The sequence below is a fragment of the Mixophyes fleayi genome, chromosome 3 (assembly GCF_038048845.1).
Source record: "Mixophyes fleayi isolate aMixFle1 chromosome 3, aMixFle1.hap1, whole genome shotgun sequence".
NCBI classification, from domain to species: Eukaryota; Metazoa; Chordata; class Amphibia; order Anura; family Limnodynastidae; genus Mixophyes; species Mixophyes fleayi.
In genome coordinates, this window is record NC_134404.1 from 91824609 (window position 1) to 91846485 (window position 21877).

At 42.1% G+C, this 21877-nt stretch overlaps 1 protein-coding gene across 3 annotated transcripts in view; it reads left to right on the top strand.

The window, feature by feature from the left end:
- MED12L (mediator complex subunit 12L) overlaps positions 1 to 21877 on the top strand; it is a 468926-nt gene that overhangs the window by 14656 nt on the left and 432393 nt on the right. For all 3 annotated transcript variants that reach the window (XM_075201969.1, XM_075201971.1, XM_075201970.1), the window contains exons 2-4: positions 2161 to 2265; positions 3189 to 3380; positions 6438 to 6597. In XM_075201969.1, coding sequence (XP_075058070.1) covers positions 2161 to 2265; positions 3189 to 3380; positions 6438 to 6597 — 457 coding nt within the window. The remainder of the gene's footprint in view (positions 1 to 2160; positions 2266 to 3188; positions 3381 to 6437; positions 6598 to 21877) is intronic.

Below are 21877 nucleotides of genomic sequence, written 5' to 3' on the forward strand. Positions count from 1 at the left end.
CATTTCCATACTCTGCCTCTGATGCTGTCTGGAGTCAATGGTGTTATTGCATTGCCTGGGTACAAAAATGTACATTAACCAAGAGGAAATTATTGCTATTTGCATTTCATTAGTCTAGTTCACATTCAAATAATGTTGTATTGGCCCTTTGGTTGCTATTGCCCATATAAGCGTTGTCACTGAATATAACAAAATGTAAGAGAAGTATGTGGGTTATGCTAAAAATCTAAAAATCTAAAATTATAAGCGCTTGCTTTGGATATAGACATTGGTTATAGTTAAAGTGTTTCTGTAAATATTTGTCATTTTATGCTGAGCCGGTAATAATTAATGGTGCCTCTAGTGGATTCTCACTGTCCACAACTAATTCCAACACTTACATTTGTAGATTTTTAATATAGTGGTCAGAAGGGTGAGACAGTTTTCCCCTCAGTTAAACTGCAACATTGGATATTTAGTAACTAGTCACATTATTTAGTCTTCTGTTTAAAAAGTTAGTGCCTGTGAGTATCAAGTGTTTTTTTTTTTTTACTTTTTTAAATTATTTGGGAACTATAACAAATCTGTTGCTGTGCTCTAGCAAATGCATCAGGCATGAAATGTGTGTTTATACTGTATTACATTGTATTACAGTTATTCCCAAACTTTTGCAGTTCGTGGCACCCTTAGAGTCTCCATAATTTTTTCAAGGCACCCCTTCAAAATAATTACCGAGCAGTCCTGTTTTATAAGTAGTTGGGTCAAAAAAACGTAATAAGTATTTAGGTCAGAACAGAAATACTTATTTAGTTGCATGCAAAAATAATACACATAAATCAAAGGGAAAAGAATATTTTTTTTTTTATTTTTTTTTAATTATAATTCTGTCAAAGAATAATTTACAGCTAACTTACACTGTGTCCCTTCATCCACACACTTTGTGCCCTCCTTCATCTCCACTCACTCTGTGCCCTCCTTCATCTCCACTCACTCTGTGCCCCTGCATCCACTCACTCTGTGCCCCTGCATCCACTCACTCTGTGCCCCTGCATCCCCTCACTCTGCCTCCTTTGTATCCCCTCACTCTGCCTCCTCTGCATCCTCCTCTCACTCTGCCTCCTCTGCATCCTCCTCTCACTCTGCCTCCTCTGCATCCTCCTCTCACTCTGCCCCCTCTGCATCCTCCTCTCACTCTGCCCCCTCTGCATCCTCCTCTCACTCTGCCCCCTCTGCATCCTCCTCTCACTCTGCCCCCTCTGCATCCTCCTCTCACTCTGCCCCCTCTGCATCCCGGGGGCCAGGAAGAGAAGAACAAAAAGCAAAAAAAAATACTTACCAATCCAGCAGGTCCCGGGGGCGCCGCCGGAGTGGTAAGTTGTTTTTTTTCTCGTCCTGGCTGCCGCGGCGCACACTTTGGGTACCGCTGCTGTATTATATAACCCAGAACACACATATTCACTTTTTGAATTGCTTCATATAAATAAGTATTAAATAATATCAAACATCGCCCTCACTAGCAAACAAATATCTATAAAATGATTTTCTACTTAGAGAGGTTAAGGGTCATTTATGAACAGCTTACGTGCAAAGCCACTGAGCAAATGTGCTTTATGTCATGTGTCTATTTTTGCACAAATTCACCTGGTTCTACATGAAGTGCAGGGTCACTTGATGGACAGAATGGCAGCTTCTGCAGGAGTACAAATATTTGCACAGCCCGATGGAAGGAGTTTGTCGCACCAGCAAATGTGATTTTGTTTTGCACAATTACTTAAATGATAAATGAGTTGGACCAGCCACATTTACAGGAGGTGGACTGCCCTTTTCTGGCTATGTATTTATTGTCTTATAGTTATTAGCATGGACTTGTCATTCTAACCCCATCTTAGTACTAAGGAAGGTGTCACTTGTTTATTTTATAGTAAGCTGAATGGTATACATTTATATGTTTGTACAAATGTTTTTAATTTTATAAAAAATAAACTCAAATATCAAAAACAATTAGGTGAAGCACACAAAAGTTCACAGAGAGTTTGACAAAATGAATATTGGTGATAAAAAAGAAATATTTTGTGATATATTGTCAATCATTATATGTAGCTCGGAACTGGAGGGTGACACATGGGTGACTTCATCGTGCATAACACCAAATTAAGTGTAAACATTATTGACTTATTACAGGATGAACTAACTGCGGTAAATGTAAAACAAGGATTCAGTAATCAACCAGCCTTTTCTGGAGATGAGCATGGGTCTGCCAGGAACATTGTCATTAACCCATCCGAGGTAAGCTTGTTGCCCCTATTTGTTAATTAGGTTCAGATACCTGTGTCATACCAGTGCATGACATAGGCCATGAAGTCTTTGTGGAAACTATGTTATCACTAAGACACACATAGTGTACCATATGACTTCCCTGCCATATTCATAACCATAGCCCTAAATATTTCTAATAGCAAAAAAGCACACTGAATAACTCCCATTATTTCCAGTGAAGCAGTATGAGTGCTAATTCCTAATGGCCACTATTCATTTAATCCATTGATACGCTCATGTCATACAACACTTTCATATTGTGAAATCCATAAGTGATAAACTTCACAAATGTATGTGAATTAGCCACCCACATTTATTATTATCTTTTATTTATGAGGCTCCGCAGCGCCGTACATAGAGCGTGGGATAACGGTACAGGGTAACAGAACACAGCAAACAAGGCAGTACAAAATCAAAGTGCAATGGGTGTAAATAGTAGAAACAAAGTGCAATAGGTACAATAAGTACAACAATTACAATCTCAGCAGAGAACAGTACCCACAATATATACATGGTACATATTTGTGTGTTTTTTTTCTTATACACAGAAACTCATTGATTCTTTTAAAGCAGCAAATAGTGATTTGTTCAGTGCGTTTTTTTAATGTCTGCCTATAACTCTCCTGCTGAATCTTGTCTCCTCGGTTCATTTGCATAGAATGTCCCTAGCAATTCGGTGAAGCTGCCCTGCAAGGGAGAGGAAGGAGGATTGACCAGTATGACAAAAATATTGTTTTTGATGAACTATTAAATTTCAAAATATTAATTCAAAATGCCAGTCTGTTTCAAAATATTTTGTACATTTTTTGTTTTCTTTTGAATGTATGTATCTATGATGATGATAATTATTATTATTATTGAACATATGTACTGTATATTTACTCTGTTTGCAGATTGGAGCATATTTTAGCAGCATTCTAGCTGAAAAGTTAAAACTAAACACTTTTCAGGACACTGGGAAGAAAAAGCCACAAATTAATGCCAAAGACAACTATTGGCTGGTGACTGCTCGCTCTCAAGGTGCTATTCACAGCTGGTTTACTGATCTGGCTGGTAACAAACATCTGACTGTTTTAGCTAAAAAGGTATGACGTTCTTTAATTGTGTTAGGCTGTGATATTTATGGCATTATTTTAAAACATGTTTTCAGACATGTTGATAAAATACAGATATTTTTCACAAATATAATATGCTATGATGGAATTACGGCCATTACAGGGGGTGCGGCGGCTATGGTGCCCGTTGATGAGTACAGCGCCATAACAATCATACCTGCTGCAACAATGATAGTTCTGCCCATGCCTCTATCCACTATCATCTCTTATTAGCACAGAGCATATGCAGTGAATCCACCGGCACCCATGCATGCTTAGAAGAACAGAGTGGGGGATGTGGGGGGATGGACCAGCCTTACCACCCCTTCCCCTCAATTTTGCAATGTTTGTCCCTGTGTATAAATTGTCGGGAACAGAGTATAGGTCCTGTGCATCATACTCCTAACATTCGCTCTCCTAGCGTGTAATCCTGCTAGGGTCAAGTCTCTGCTATACTCCTGGGGCTAGATTTACTAAGCTGCGGGTTTGAAAAAGTGGGATGTTGCCTATAGCAACCAATCAGATTCTAGCATTCATTTATTTAGTACTTTCTACAAAATGACAGCTAGAATCTGATTGGTTGCTATAGGCAACATCCCCACTTTTTCAAACTCGCAGCTTAGTAAATCTAGCACCTGTTCCCTAACAGTTAAAAGAGTTTCCCATGAAAACCATTTGAAAACTGAGCGGGGGAGGAGCCTTAGGCACACTCTATATTACAATTACAGTGTACCTAAAATTATTTTATTGGGGTTAGTCTTTGAGTTAGATATGCCAAACAATGATTATCAGGTGTGAGTGTTTCACTGTGAAAACTCCCCCACATATTTTGTTTGTAACCATCAAACTCTGCTCTTCATGACGCAGAATTCTGGAAGTGAATCAAGTCTCGATCAAATGAGAATTCTGGTGAATTCAGGAAAAGAGTATCCAATGCTCTTGAGTTTGGAAATGGCTACAAATTATTTCCACCCCGGTGAATTCAAATTCAGACAGTGTACAAATGAGGAAAATTTAACACCCATCGTTACTCTTCAACAACAGTCGCTTTAAGAGTAAGGCGTACAGTTATCCTGGTTGTCACAAAGTACACCAGGATTTTCTGCAGAGCCGGATTTAGACCTCATAGGGCCCTAGGCAGGATACTGTTTTTGGGCCCCCTCCCTGAAACAATCCATAGCACTATATTTTTGCAGCCTACCATATACCCCTATAGTTAAGTAGACATGAAAGCATGTGCCGCCACGCCGCCAAAGGAGGTGAGGGCGTGGCTTGCATCTTTGGGGGCGTACCTAACATGTGAAAAGAGCAAGGCCACCCTGCTGCAGAAAAAGGCAACCCTAAATAATTACCAAGCAGTCCCGTTTTTTTAAGTAGTTGGGTCAAAACAACTTAATAAATATTGAAGTCAGGGCAGAAATACTTACTTAAGTTGTTTGCAAAAATAATACGCATAAATCCAAGTATGTACTCTTGTCACTTTTGTCCCTCTATTATCACACTGTGCCCCTTCATTGTCACTTTTGCCCCTTCACAATATCACATGTGCCCTTTCACCATCACCTCTGTGCCCATCACCATCACCACCTCTGTGCCAATCACCATCACCACCTCTGTGCCCATCACCACTTCTGTGCCAATCACCATCACCACCTCTGTGCCCTTCACCATCACCACTTCTGTGCCAATCACCATCACCACCTCTGTGCCTCTTCACCATCACCACCTCTGTGCCTCTTCACCATCACCACCTCTGTGCCCCTTCACCATCACCTTCTCTGTGCCAATCACCATCACCACCTCTGTGCCCATCACCACCTCTGTGCCCCTTCATCATCACCACCTCTGTGCCCCTTCACCATCACCACTTTTGTGCCCTTCACCATCACCACCTCTGTGGCCTTTACCATCACCACCTCTGTGCCCATCACCACCTCTGTGCCCATCACCATCACCACTTCTGTGCCCCTTCACCATCACCACTTCTGTGCCCCTTCACCATCACCAATTCTGTGCCCTTCACCAACACCACTTCTGTGCCAATCACCATCACCACTTCTGTGCCAATCACCATCTCTGTGCCCTTCACCGTCACCACCGCTGTGCCCATCACCATCACCACTTCTGTGCCCCTTCACCATCACCACCTCTGTCCCTCCGTTGTTTTACTTACCTTTCTATTGCCTTTCTTCTCCGGCGCGCTGCTCCTCCTCGGTCAGTCCAGATTTTTTAAAAAAAGTCACGTGATCGCTCGTCGGGTCCCGGCAGCCTCTCCTCCTCTCTCTATCACTGAGACACTGAGAGGAGAAGAGGCTGCCGGGACCCGATTCGCGGCAACCGACCCCCCCTCCCCCGATTCGCGGCACCCGACCTCCCCTCCCCCGAGTCACGGGGGGGGGGGGGGGGGGGGTTGGGTGCCGTGAGTTGGGGGAGGGGCCGAAATTGTGTTTTTTTTAAAACTGCTCCTGTCCCCCCCCCCAGCTGTGCCCCCCGAGAGCCGCTAGGCCCTAGGCAGGTACCTAGGTTGCCTAGCGGTAAATCCGGCCCTGATTTTCTGTGTCAGTGGTAATGGTTCCATCGTAAGGAAACACCGTGCAAGAGGATTCTCCATGAGAGAACACCAGGGAAGAAACCACCGTTCTCCTAAAAGATCATTTCTCTACTGTGATTGTAACTGTCAGCCCAACACCTCTGGTCCGTCTATTGCTGGGCTGTCAGTCAAATCAGTGGTGTAAGGCAGTGTGTGTGTGTGTCCGTGCTGCCTGGCTGGGCTAGGGGGTTGTTCCTTAGCAACCAGGAAAAACAAATTCAATGACCTGTCCAGGATTCAGCTATCTATGTATAACTTAGTTTAGTATAATAATCAACTGACCATGTTAGAATTAATAAATAAAGTTTATAACAAGGTGGAGATATCTATTAATTCTTGATTGAATGGTCATTTAGTTAAGAAGATATGTTCCTTTGTATGTGTGAATCCACTATGTAGATTGAGGTCTTAAGTGATTGCCTGTAATATCAGTAACTCTCAGTCACTTGTTATTGCAGGTACCTATTCTTAGTAAGAAAGAAGATATTTTTGGCTACCTGGCCAAATATTCAGTGCCACTTTTGCGAGCTGCCTGGTTGGTGAAGATGACTTGTGCATACTATGCTGCTATTTCAGAAGCCAAAATAAAGAAACGTCAATCAGCTGATCCAAACATAGGTAATGTGATTGTCATTATTCTCCTATGCCATTTTCCAAGTTATTAAGGCAATTACAGAGGATAATTACTTGAGGTCCTCACAGAGGATACAAGAATACTCATTGCAGTTGGATGAAAAGAGATGTAATCTCTACTGTAAGGGCAGTAATCCACTCACTCACAGACACCAAAAATACGTTTAAGAAAAAATCTACAGAATATACATGGCTACTGGTATGTTTATCCAGGGAATTATCAGATTGCCGATATTAGGTCAGGAAGGACTTTTTCCCCTATTAAGGCACATTGGATTATGATGTATAAGTTTTCTTTTGCCTTCCTCCTGATCTACAAGATTTTTATAAGGATGAATGGTCGAACTCTATAGACACTGTCTTTTTCTCACTGTAACAGCAGCAGCTGCTGCTTTCCACCTCAGCTCCGAGTATCATTGTCTCTTGCCTCTAGATAATGTTTCCCCTTGTCGCACATAACGGTACATCACCTGATTGTACAGAACTGCTTCAATGTTCTAGAAACATAAATACGTGTTCTTGACCTTTTGTTCAGACTAGAGATTGCCAGGTTATTTATACCTCTTTTCAATTCTACACCTGAAGCATACGTGGCACATTATTCTTCCTGAACCTCAACTGCATATAGCATATGACAAAATATACATGCAGATTGAGAAGAGTTATGGAAGGAATACATACATAAAGTAATTAGATTGCAATTGGAAATTTAAAGTGATTCATTATGTTGTCTTTATTAATTATGTATTTCTAACAAAAGGAACATATGTAAAATAAAATGCCAAACTAAAGATAAAACTTACACTAAAAAGCAAAATGCTATGTTAAACAGCATATGTTAGGAGTTACACATATTTTATTTGCTTAATGTGGATCTGACGCCTACACACATTGGATGCATCCAGCTTGTGGTTTGAAGTAATATTGGAATGCTGTTTATCCAATCACTAGGGACTAGTGCAGTGTTGGCTAACCTATGACACTCCAGGTGTTGTGAAACTATAAGTCCCAGCATACCCTTCCAGCAATAAGCTGCTATATATTGGCAAAACATGCTGGGACTTGTAGTTTCACAACACCTGGAGTGTCGCAGGTTAGCCAACACTGGACCAGTGTCATTCATACAGATGTCACTAATCCCTAAATTGAAAGGATGAATATTGTTTTTGTCCTTACAATGGCTACTTGGTTCCCATTTACTAGGGATATGCACCGGCGACTTTTGAGGTCTCGTGTTTTGTGTTTTGGATCCGGATTTTCGTTATTTTTGGGGTTCGGATTTGTCTCGCAAAACACTTGATGAAAGGTCTCGGTTCGGATTTAAGGTTTTGGATTCGGATTTTTTTTGAAAAAAACATAAAAAGTTTAAAAAACAAGTTTTTGGGCTTATTTTCACTCCTAGGCTATTATTAACCTCAATAACATTCAATAACAAGCATTTCCACTAATTTACAGTGTATTCTGAACACTTCACAATATAGTTATTAGTCCAAAACGTTGCAACAAGGTATCTTTCTGGACTGCGTAGAGGAGTGGGTCACCACAATATATATTAAAAACCCTGAACTTTTATGAATCGCACCAATAAATGTACCTGGACTGCGTAGAGGAGTGGGTCACCACAATATATATAATAAGAAAACCATCAACTTGTTTGATTCGCACCATTAAATGTACCTGGACTGCGTAGAGGAGTGGGTCACCACAATATATTAAAAACCCTGAACTTTTATGAATCGCACCAATAAATGTACCTGGACTGCGTAGAGGAGTGGGTCACCACAATATATATAATAAGAAAACCATCAACTTGTTTGATTCGCACCAATAAATGTACCTGGACTGCGTAGAGGAGTGGGTCACCACAATATATTAAAAACCCTGAACTTTTATGAATCGCACCAATAAATGTACCTGGACTGCGTAGAGGAGTGGGTCACCACAATATATATAATAAGAAAACCATCAACTTGTTTGATTCGCACCAATAAATGTACCTGGACTGCGTAGAGGAGTGGGTCACCACAATATATTAAAAACCCTGAACTTTTATGAATCGCACCAATAAATGTACCTGGACTGCGTAGAGGAGTGGGTCACCACAATATATATAATAAGAAAACCATCAACTTGTTTGATTCGCACCAATAAATGTACCTGGACTGCCTAGAGGAGTGGGTCACCACAATATATATTAAAAACCCTGAACTTTTATGAATCGCACCAATAAATGTACCTGGACTGCGTAGAGGAGTGGGTCACCACAATATATATAATAAGAAAACCATCAACTTGTTTGATTCGCACCAATAAATGTACCTGGACTGCGTAGAGGAGTGGGTCACCACAATATATTAAAAACCCTGAACTTTTATGAATCGCACCAATAAATGTACCTGGACTGCGTAGAGGAGTGGGTCACCACAATATATTAAAAACCCTGAACTTTTATGAATCGCACCAATAAATGTACCTGGACTGCGTAGAGGAGTGGGTCACCACATTATATATTAAGAAAACCATCAACTTGTTTGATTCGCACCAATAAATGTACCTGGACTGCGTAGAGGAGTGGGTCACCACAATATATTAAAAACCCTGAACTTTTATGAATCGCACCAATAAATGTACCTGGACTGCGTAGAGGAGTGGGTCACCACAATATATATAATAAGAAAACCATCAACTTGTTTGATTCGCACCAATAAATGTACCTGGACTGCCTAGAGGAGTGGGTCACCACAATATATATTAAAAACCCTGAACTTTTATGAATCGCACCAATAAATGTACCTGGACTGCCTTGAGGAGTGGGTCACCACAATATATATAATAAGAAAACCATCAACTTGTTTGATTCGCACCAATAAATGTACCTGGACTGCGTAGAGGAGTGGGTCACCACAATATATTAAAAACCCTGAACTTTTATGAATCGCACCAATAAATGTACCTGGACTGCGTAGAGGAGTGGGTCACCACAATATATTAAAAACCCTGAACTTTTATGAATCGCACCAATAAATGTACCTGGACTGCGTAGAGGAGTGGGTCACCACAATATATTAAAAACCCTGAACTTTTATGAATCGCACCAATAAATGTACCTGGACTGCCTAGAGGAGTGGGCACTGGTCACCACAATAAAATATATAAAAAACCTTCAACAGGTCTGCATTACACTACACATACGGCTGCTCCTCCATCCTCTCCATCATATACATGTTGGAGTTTTAGCGTGTGACAACCTCTTGTTTTTGATAATGTCAGTGCATTTTGAATATTTTTCAATTTGCCCCACACCACTGAATGTACTTTATCTATGATACGCATCTATCTATCTTGACTGCGTAGTGTGGTGGCCCCGGTACACAATTTGGTACCGAGGCCACAATATAATTAAAAAACCCTCCACGTGTCAGAATTCCACCAAACAAGTATCTGGACTGCGTAGTGGGGTGGCCCCGGTACCCAATTTGATACTGGGGCCACAATAACATAAATACACCCTCCACGTGTCAGAATTCCACCAAACAAGTATCTGGACTGCGTAGTGGGGTGGCCCCGGTACCCAATTTGATACCGGGGCCACAATACCTCCTCCAAACATGGTACAGACAATTCGTCATTGAGATCCCATCAAGTATGTTAAAGACAGACAGGGTCCAAGTGTTATTGGTTGACTTTGTAAACCAAAAAACTGTCCCTGTTGCACATAGTCGTGCAATGAAGACTGACTTTTTCATTTAAAGGCACCATCTTTCAAGTGTAGTGTTTGTAAGTCTAAGTCATATTATACTTTTGGTAAAATTGGTTTATTTTGTTCCTCTTTATGGTAACTACTAATAGAATTAAAGTATTAAATAGAAGCGGCAGTTCCCCTTTATGGTAATTAGTAATAGAATTAAAGTATTACATAGAATTAAAGTATGAAATAGAATTAAAGTATTAAATAGAATTAAAGTATGAAATAGAATTAAAGTATTAAATAGAATTAAAGTATGAAATAGAGTGGTATAGAGTTGTAGTGTGGTATAGATAGAGTGGTCCCCACAATATAATAATAAAACCCTCAACTGGTCTGAATTCCACCTAACAAGTATCTGGACTGCGTAGTGTGGTGGCCCCGGTACACAATTTGGTACCGAGGCCACAATATAATTAAAAAATTGGGCATCAACTGTCACCGTTGTTTAATATCTGATACACCTAAATATGGACTGCACAGTGGAGTGGCCCCGGTAGTAAATTTGGTGCCGGGGCCACAATACCTCCTCCAACTTCCAAGTGTAGTGTTTATAAAGACAGACAGCGTCGAAGTGTTATTAGTTGACTTTCTTAACCCTAAAATTGTCCCTGTTGCAAATATTCGTGCAATGGACAGTTACTTTTTTATTGAAAGACTCAAGCTTTCAAGTGTAGTGTTTATAAAATATAAACAACAATACAGTAGTTTTAGAGCACGTCAATACCTCTTGTTTTAAATTATGACATGGCATTTTACTTTTGGTTTAATTTCTTGTATTTTTTTAAATTTGGTTTTACTTTTTGAACATGGCAAACGACTGTTGATTGGTCATATAATGCAAAAAAAAAAGGTCCAAGATGGAATTGTCCTTGGGCCCTCACACCCACCCTTATGTTGTTTAAATAGGACATGCACACTTTAACAAACCAATCATTTCAGCGACAGGGCCTACCAAACAACTTTGGCTGAAATGATTGGTTTGTTTGGGCCCCCACACCAAAAAAGCTATTCATCTCTCCCTGTACAGACTAAACAGGCTCTACTGAGGCAAGATGTCGTCCTCATCCTCAACCTCTGATTCCTCTCCCCCTACAGTGTGTACTTCCTCCTCATCACACATTATCAATTCGTCCCCGCTGGACTCCACAACCACAGGTCCCTCTGTAGTATCTGGAGGGCAGTGCTGTACTTCATTGAGGAATTGATTATTCATTTTTATAAACATCATTTTTTCAACGTTGTGAGGAAGCAACCTCCTTCGCCGCTCACTGACCAGGTTCCCCGCTGCACTAAAAACTCTTTCCGAGTACACACTGGAGGGGGGACAACTCAGGTAAAATAGAGCCAGTTTGTACAGGGGCTTCCAAACTGCCTTTTTTTCCTGCCAGTAACAATATGGACTGTCTGACATGTCTACTTGGATGGTGTCAGCAAAGTAATCATCCACAATTTTTTCTATTGTGACAGCATCCAATGCAGCGAGAGTAGACATGTCTGCAATGGTTGGCAGGTCCTTCAGTCCGGACCAGATGTTATCAGCATCCCCGCCAGTGCCTCTTTTGGGAAAACTGAGCTTTTTCCTCGCAGCCATAGATGTGGAAGAAAATGAGGGTGGAGCTGTTGGCATGTCACGGTCCTCTTCAGAGGACAATCTCCTGACCAGCAGGTCTTTGCACCGCTGTAGACTTGTGTCCGCCGGAAACAGAGACACAACATACGCTTTAAACCGAGGATCGAGCACGGTGGCCAGAATGTATTCCTCTGACTTTAAAAGAGTGACCACCCTCGGATCCTGGCAAAGCGTACGAAGGGCTACATCCACAAGAGCTACATGCTTGGTGTAATCGCAATGGCTTACCAGCTCCTCCCTCACTTTCTCTAGCTGCTTCTGCAACAGCCTGATCAGGGGAATGACCTGACTCAAGCTGGCAGTGTCGGAACTGACTTCTCGTGTGGCAAGTTCAAATGGCTGCAGAACCTTGCACAACACGGAAATCAGTCTCCACTGCGCTTGACTGAGGCGCATCCCCACTCCTTTGCCTATGTCGTAGGTGGCTGTGTAGGCCTGAATGGCCTTTTGCTGCTCCTCCATCCTCTGCAGCATATAGAGGGTGGAGTTCCAGCGCATCACAACCTCTTGTTTGAGGTGATGGCAGGGCAGGTTCATGCTTTTTTGATGTGCATCTAGTCTGCGGTAGGCACTGGCTGAATGCCGAAAGTGTCCAGCAATTTTGCGCGCCACCGCAAGCATCTCCTGCACACCCCTGTCACTCTTGAGGTAATGCTGCACCACCAAATTAATGGTGTGGGCAAAACATGGGACGTGCTGGAAATTGCCCATATTTAATGCCCGCACAATGTTACTGGCATTGTCTGACACCACAAATCCCCATGAGAGTCTAAGTGGGGTAAGCCACTGGGAGATAATTTCCCTCATTTTCTCTAATATGTTGTCAGCGTTGTGCCTCTTATTAAAGCCTGTAATACACAATGTTGCCTGCCTTTGCATGAGCAGCCATTTTGTAGATGCTGCTACTGATGCAGCTGTTGCTGTTGCTGCGGAAGGGGATGCATCTACCCAGTGGGCTGTCACAGTCATATAGTCCTTCGTTTGCCCAGAACCACTTGTCCACATGTCCGTGGTTAAGTGGACAGTGGGTACAACCGCATTTTTAAGAGCACTGAGGACACTTGATCGTACTTCTCTGTACATTTTTGGTATCGCCTGCCTAGTGAAGTGGAATCTCGAGGGGATTTGGTACCGGGGACACAATACCTCCATCAACCCTCTAAATCCCACTCCACTGATGGCGGACACCGGGCGCACGTCTAACACCAACATTGCAGTTACAGCCGCAGTTATACGCTTTGCAATAGGGTGACTACTATCGTATTTTGTGGTCATGGCAAACGACTGTTGGACGGTCAATTGTTTTGTGAAAGACTTAGCGGTCTTACGACTTCCCCTCTGGGAAGATGACCGACTAACAGCAGCAACAGCAGCAGTGGCAGTAGTAGGCGTACCGCTGCAGGATTCCTCGGATGAATCCCGTATTGAGGAGGACTCAGTCTGGCTGCTGACTTGGGCTGCAGGACTGAATCTGATGGAGATTGTGGAGGAAGTTGACGAGGAGGGTGTTGCTGGTGTGTATCCAACTGGACCACGGGATTTAGGTGTCCCTGTACCGATGAGGGTCCTAGCCCCAGTTCCTGAACTAACCACTGAACTATGAAGGTTATTCAGGTGACGTATAAGGGAGGATGTTCCTAGGTGGGCAAGATCCTTACCCCTGCTTATTTGAGCTTTACATAAGCTACATATGGCCATACATTGGTTGTCTGGATTTGGATAAAAATAACTCCAGACCGAAGAGGTGCATTTTTTGGTCTTCTGACCAGGCATGACGATGGGCTTTTTCATCCCATGGACATCAGCTGTTTCCCCCCCTGGTGCCTCATTTACAATAACCACATCACCATCCTCATCATCAAGTTCCTCCACAGCGCCAGCTACATCATCAATAGCCTCCTCCCGAGCCACCTCTTCCCGTACAGTGATGGGAAGGTCAGGCTTGACAACCACCAACATCCTTGGACTCGCCTTGTGGATTTGTGATAATTTCTCTTTAGAAGGCAGAGTTGTTTGCTGTTTTGTTGCTGACAGCATAACTCTCTTCAATTTTTTGTAGGGGGGGGGAGGAGGAGGAGGGCTAAGATCCGTGGGTGAAGCTGAACCACTAGTCATGAACACGGGCCAGGGCCTAAGCCGTTCCTTGCCACTCCGTGTCGTAAATGGCATATTGGCAACTTTACGTTTCTCCTCAGATGATTTTAAGTTTCTCTTTTTGCTACTTTTTCTTAACTTGGGCTTTTTGGATTTTACATGCCCGGTACTACGAGATTGGGCATCGGGCTTGGAAGACGACGTTGATGGCATTTCATCGTCTATGTCATGACTAGTGGCAGCAGCTTCAGCATTAGGAGGAAGTGGGTCTTGATCTTTCCCTACTTTATCCTCCAAATTTTTGGTCTCCATTATATGTAGCACAAGATACTGCAGAATGTGTGAACTTGGTAATATTGCAGTACCAATGGACTTATACTGCTGGATTGGTTTTGCAAATTTGGTTATAATTATTATATATTTTTTTTTTTTAAAATTTTTTATTTTTTTTTACTTTTTTTTTATTTTTAAAAAACTTGGGAATAGTGGGGAAATAACTATGCCCTTAGAAGCACAGAGCACAGGACACAGCACCACTGGACTGAACAGGACACGGCACAGGACCCAGCAGCACTACGGAACTCAGCAGGACAGAGCACAGGACACAGCACCACTGGACTGATACTGCAGAATGTGTGAACTTTGTAATATTGCAGTACCAATGGACTTATACTGCTGGATTGGTTTTGCAAATTTGGTTATAATTATTATATATTTTTTTTTTTTTTTAATTTTTTTTTTTTTTTTACTTTTTTTTTTTTTTTTAAAAACTTGGGAATAATGGGGAAATAACTATGCCCTTAGAAGCACAGAGCACAGGACACAGCACCAATGGACTGAACAGGACACGGCACAGGACCCAGCAGCACTACGGAACTCAGCAGGACAGAGCACAGGACACAGCACCACTGGACTGATACTGCAGAATGTGTAAACTTTGTAATATTGCAGTACCACTGGACTTTTACTGCTGAATGTGTGAACTTGGTAATATTGCAGTACCAATGGGCTTATACTGCAGGATTGGTTGTGCAAATTTTGTGGTAATTAAAAAAAATTAAAGTAGTTTTTGGTATTTTTTAAAAAAACTTTTTTTTATTTTTTTAAACACAGGGGAATATTGGGGAAATAACTATGCCCTTAGAAGCACAGAGCACTGGACACAGCACCACTGGACTGAACAGGACACAGCACAGGACCCAGCAGCACCACTGACCTCAGAAGGACAGAGCACAGCACACAGCACCACTAGACTGATACTGCAGAACACAGCACAGCACAGCACAGCACAGCACAGCACAGCACAGCACAGCACAGAACTAAACAGCACAGCACAGAACTAAACAGCACAGCACGAGATCTACCAGGACAGAGGACCACCTAACACACCCTCCCTCTACCCTGATCAATGCCCGAGTGAAGATGGCGGCGACTAGCGGGGAATTTATAGGATCCGAGTATCACGGGATTATGAGTCAGAGCCTCAGTTTCACATTTGAATTTGGCGCCAATACCCGGATCTGTCTCGGATCCGACTCGGATCCGCAACGTTCGGGTGGGCTCGGATTTCATAAATCCGAGTGCGCTCATCCCTACCATTTACAGATATTTTTCACAAATATAATATGCTATGATGGAATTACGGCCATTACAGGGGTTGCGGCGGCTATTGTGCCCGCAGGTGCAACACGACCTCAGCATTTCATTGGAAAAGCCCCCTTTGGGGGTGCTGTGAGCATCAATTGGTGCTAGTGTGTCTAAATTTCAGATATGTTTACTGAACACAGGCAAGAGTTGGTTGGAGGCAGAGCATTTCTTTGCTAGGTATGGAGTGCACCGAGTTTTGCGGAGCAGTGCAAAAACAAGATTTAATTTTTCAGAGTGGGCTTATGGAAATGCGATAAAAGGGTGGAGAGAATGCACAGCTTTAGGAGTGTTACTTGCTGTGTGGAGGAGGTTACAGCCATTTCCAGTTTGCAAAATTTCTTGACTTGTACACTAGCTCTGAGCTGGCAGACATCAGCACTGACGTTTGAAGGTTAGTGTGTAAATATTGTGTGCACTATAAATATAATATTATAATAAAAGCAATATCAATAAGAATATTTGTGATATAATAGTACAACTAAAGAGAAAAGTAGAGATTGGTAGACATAAGAAAGTTTACAGTGCGAGGTGATGAATAGTAATATAATCAGAGAATATATTTGTTATCTTTATATATTGTTTATTTAAGTTAGGTACAGTAATACTAGCTTACATACAACAAATACCAAATCCAGTTTTTAAAAAAGAAAACATCATAACATTTATTTTCTTCCGTGACAATGGGCAAAGCGGAATGGTGAAAGTAAGAGAGGGTGAGTAAGGGGAGAGGCCCAGGGTGAGCAGACCGGTATTCTTGGATGGAGGGCAGGAACCAATGTCATAATTAAGGAGAGTTGATATGAAAAGGATGACTCTGGACATGTGGCATCATCTGTGATTGAGCTTCGGGATAGAATATAATGAATTTAAATGGGTTAGGTGGGACAAACTGCTGATACCAGGTTTTGAGTCTTTTCAAATATTAAAATATTGGTTTGGTAACTGGGCAATGAGTAAAAGTGTATAAGTGTATGAGAAAGAATATGATATTTGACATTTTCCATTTCACACAAATCCATTTACAAGAGAGCTGGTCTCTTTCCACTCCCCACTTTATATGGCATGCTGAAACACTTTGAAGCTACTAGCGGCTTAAGTTACATCTCTTAAAACCAAGGCCTCTTGTTTTGGGGCTCTGCCTACCTTTGAGGGTGAACACACATTTTGCTATAGCTCTCTCTCTAGCTAGACACACAAGGAGACGCACTTAATGCCTTATCTGGATACCATGCGAGGTTCTCATGGGCCCTTCTGGGAGTGGGATCATTTGAACATGAGGGAAAAGATAATGGTCAAATATATTTCCATAGTGCTTAATGTGTTTTATTATAAGAGATATTGTTACTTATAGAAACTGAAATAGTTGAGGTAAGACAGTTTTGGTAGTTGGTAATGCAGTTTTGTTTAGTGTTAGAATGTAAGCTTAGAAAGTGAAGTAGCAATAGTAGTTGTAGAATTAGATATTGCTATTGTAGTAAATGTTACTGTGCTTAAGAAATAATGCAGTTTAAGTGGTATATTTACTAAACTGCGGGTTTGAAAAAGTGGAGATGTTGCCTATAGCAACCAATCAGATTCTAGCTGTCATTTTGTAGAATGCACTAAATAAATGAAAGCTAGAATCTGATTGGTTGCCTTAGGCAACATCTCCACTTTTTCAAACTCGCAGTTTAGTAAATCTAGCCCTAAGTGTTTGAAATTAGTAATACTTTTGGGGGTCAATTTAATTCGGCCACGTTAGTGTAGGAATAATACGGGACTAATCTGCATTAAAATTTCCGTATTAACGGTAATACTGCGCAGGACGCGTTATTCCTAGACTAATGCAGCTGAATTGAATCAGCCCCTAGGAGTTTGATTGTGCCAATACAATACACCTTCCTGTCCCTGCTGGGCATGAAGTTGTTATGGAGTTGTAGTTTAAGATAGAAAAGAATCTTGTATGAGAAGTGAGAAGTCTTTGTTAAAGATGGATGAAAGAGCCATGGGCCATGCGGTCTAACTTTTAAGATTTGAAGCTTATAAAGAGATATTTTTATTTAGGAAATAAGATAAGTTAAATAAGATTGTTTGAAAATTTTTACTTGGGAAAGATAGTTACATTGTATTTGACTGTGTCTATAACATAGCTTGTGAATGTCTGCTAGATAAAGATACAGGGCCTGAGTCATTGAGGAACGTATCTCTGTTTTTTGTGCGTTTTGTATACAATTCCCTTATGCACATGCCCAGAACGAGGACACTCGGCCGTCAGCGTAAGCAAGTCCGCTGCATATGCCAAAGCAAATGACAGTTATGATAGTCTATGATTTCGGGGAGCGAACAGGGTGGGCAAGGGGCGTGTGCCTCTACTCAATGCACAATGTGGGCGTGCCAAACTCTTACGAATGCAGCCACGTCAGAATGAAGCTCTTTGTCTGTGAAAGTTTCTTGTCTTTCTGCCGTATCCCCAGCTAAGGGTCTAGTCTAAGTCCTGAGTCAGTGTCCTATGCATTGTATAACATGTGTCTGCAGTCAGGAGCAACCGTAAAAAAATTTATTTTATGTACAGTAGACATTAAGGACAGTCTAACCCTAATGTTTTTTAACAGGAATTTTTTTTTAAAAAAAAAATGTTTTTTTATACAATTTCCATTTCTAATCATAGATGACTATATTATTGACAGGTAACATTAATTGATTAATATTTTTTTTTCTGTGCGTTCCTTTGATATCTCATATTCCACATACATATTGTACGCATCCTACAGTGTCTGGTCTAGTAGAGTAGAGTGAACCTACACCCATAGCCAACACCACACATATCTTGAGATCCGCACCTTGCTGACTCCGGGAGTATGCAGAGCCGATTTACGTGCTGTTGATAACAACTGCACGATGCGCTCAGTATACGTGCGTTAATGACTCAGGCCCACAGATTGTATTGTGTAACACTGTAAATATATCGTTGAGCATTATAATTGAACTACGTGGCTAGATATAGTGACTCCAGCGATACTGTACAATTGTGGGTGGTTTATGGGACACAGTGAAACAGGATTAAGTGTTACATGGGTTATGCTCAGTTTTGTTATTTAATATGACAGCAAGTATTAATATTGCCAAATACTGGTTGGTTATTTTAATACGGACTGTATTGTGTAATTTGCTTTGCTAACATGTAGTCTCACATGACACGTGTAAAGAGAACAATGTGTAATGAATGCTAGATAAAGAGATATTTGTGATGGACTTTCAAGTATTGTATTGTAATATATTATTACAGATGAAATAAGTATATTGCTAATACTGGTTGTGTGGCTTACTAAGTTAAGAACCGGGCCTGTTGCTATAGTTATAAAGATTGCATTGTTAGAAAAAATGGGCACCAGGGAGCCACATGCTGCTCTTAACAAAGCATGATATGAGGTTGGCCATTTTAAATAGCGACTTTGCACTGGGAAGTCTTAGTAAACAGCGATGTTGTATTGGCAAGATTTGACTGTAAGTTAAGTTTTATTGTGAGTACTAGAGTATATGTACTGGAATAGTGTGTGGGTGTGTATGTGTGTGTGTGTGTGTGTGTATATATATATATATATATATATATATATTTATTGCAAACAATGACCAAGATACAAATTGGCCCGTAACTCAATAATGATAATTGTCTAAATAGTCCAAGGTTCATAAACACTTGCCAATGTACAGGCGGCTGCCAATACCCAATAATACCAGATGGTAATTCTGGAAAGAATCTGAAAGCAAAAGAAAAGGGATAGGGCGCCAAAATAGTGTAGTGTTGTTAAAACAATAGCAATACTTGATAACCAATTGTGCGCAACAAAAGATGGAATATAACACATGTGTATTTAGTCCCGTTAAGTCCCAATCTCCTAACAACCTCAGAGGCAGGGTGATCAAAAACATATAAAGCAGAAGTGGAGACCTTCGTGCTAACACCATATGCACCAGACCCGTCTAAAGGTATATATGCGTATCAGAAATAAAAACTTTATAGCTTATCTGTTTGTAGTCCTGAGGTCCTCATATATTCGCTGCCACTCAGGTCTTGCTCTTGCACTCATTAAAATCAGAGGCCCTCTAATGTTAATGAGTGCAAGAACTTTCATAAAGAAACCCAGCTTATAAAGATGTCAGGACCATCCAGTAAAACAGCAAGTGAGACCTGAGTGGCAGAGAGGAGAGGGCGTGGCAGAGGCAGTGGCAGTTTAGTCTCTCAGCCGCGTTGAGTATAGAGAGAAGGGGGTGGGATGGGAGAGGGGGAGGCCAGTGAGGAGAAGGTTGCAGTAATCAAGACGGAAAATTATGAGTGTGTGGACAATTGTTTTGGCGGCATCCTGAGAGAAGAAGGTCCGGATGTGGGCGATATTCCGTAGTTGGAATTGACAGGATTGGGCAAGAGATTGAATGTGGGAGGAAAAAGACAGGGAGGAGTCGAGGGTAACACCCAGGCAGCAGAGTTGGCGAACAGGAGAGATGGTGGTGTTATTAACGGTGATGGAAAGGTCAAGGTGGGGTGAAGATTTAGAAGGAGGGAAAACAATGAGTTCAGTTTTCACAAGGTTGATTCAAGAGAAGATGGTGCAAAGGCAGTCAGAAACATGAGAGAGGAGGGGGGGAGGTCAGGAGAAGAGATGTAGAGTTGAATATCATCAGCGTAGAGATGATACTGGAGACCAAAGGAAGAGATGAGATCACCCAGGGAGGTAGTGTACAGGGAGAAAAGAAGAGGGCCTAGGACGGAGCCCTGAGGCCCTCCCAACGGGGAGGGTGGTGGTAGGGGAGGGTTAGTCAGGAGTAAAAACAGACAAAGAGCAGTTGAAAAAGTATAAGGTGAGCCAAGAGCTGACAGTGCCAGAGAGGCCGAGAGAAAGAAGGGTCCGCAGAAGGAGGAGGTGGTCCATGGTGGCGAAGGCCGCATAGAGGTCCAAGAGAATGAGCAGGGAGAAGTGACCTATGGATTTGGCCGAGAGGAGGTCATTAGTAACTTTTGCCAGGGTGGTTTTAGTGGAGTGGAGGGGGCGGTGTCCAGATTGGAGGTTGTCGAGGAGGGAGTTTAGCGAGAGTTTACTGGTAAGGCGGTTGCAGACAATCAGCTTGAGTAGTTTGGAGGCATAGGGGAGAAGTGATATGGAGCGGTAGTTAGCGAGAGAGGTGGGCTCAAGGTTGGGTTTCTTAAGAAATGGGGCAATATGGGGCATGCTTGAAGGAGAAGGGGACAATGCCAGTGGAGAGTGACAGATTAAAGAAGTGAGCAAGGTGGTAGTAGGCAGTGGGAGAGATGGAGCAAAGGAGGTGAGAAGGGATAGGATTCAATTGACAGGTAGATGGGGGAGAGGAAAGAATGAAAGAGTGGACTTCATCACCTGATGTAGGGAAAAAGGAGCACCAGAGCTGGCAGTTGGGGGAAAGATGAATGATGATGGTGGCTGGAGAGTGAAACGAGTAGGAGATGTCAAGTCTGATAGCTTCATTTTTAGAGGAGAAAAAGGAGGTGAAGTCGGTGGCAGAGAGGGAGAGCTGGATGGGTGTGGGGGGGTAGAGAGGAGAGAGTTGAAAGTGGCAAAGAGGCGGCGTAGATTGGAGGACTGAGAAGAAATGAGGGACTTAAAGAAAGATTGTTTGGCAAGGGAGATGGCGCAACTATAGGAGGAGAGGATAAATTTGAAGTGAAGGAAATCGCCCAGGGAGCGAGATTTCCTCCAGAGGCGTTTGACAGCCTGAGTGCACTTCTGAAGGAAGTAGGTAAGTGCCATGGTTGAGGTAGGAGATGGCGAAGGCAGACAGGAGAGGCGGGAGCAAGGGCATCCAGGGCAGTGGTGAGGGAGAGGTTATAGAGAGAACAGGGTAGAAAGAGAGGAGAGAAAAGTTTTGAGAGAAGAGGAGAAAGAGGTAGGGTCCAGAGAATCAAGGCTGCGCCTAGTGAGGGTGGATTTAGGTGGTGGTGGGGGGGTTCAGAGGTGGATTACAGAGTGAAGGAGAGGAGATAGTGGTCAGAGAGAGGAAGGGGGGAATTAGAGATGTCAGAAAGAGCACATATATATGTACCATGTATAAGATTATGTTATTGAAAAGATATTGTATTATTGTAGAAGTAAAGATCCTATTTCATACATATATATATCTGCGTTGTGATTATGAAT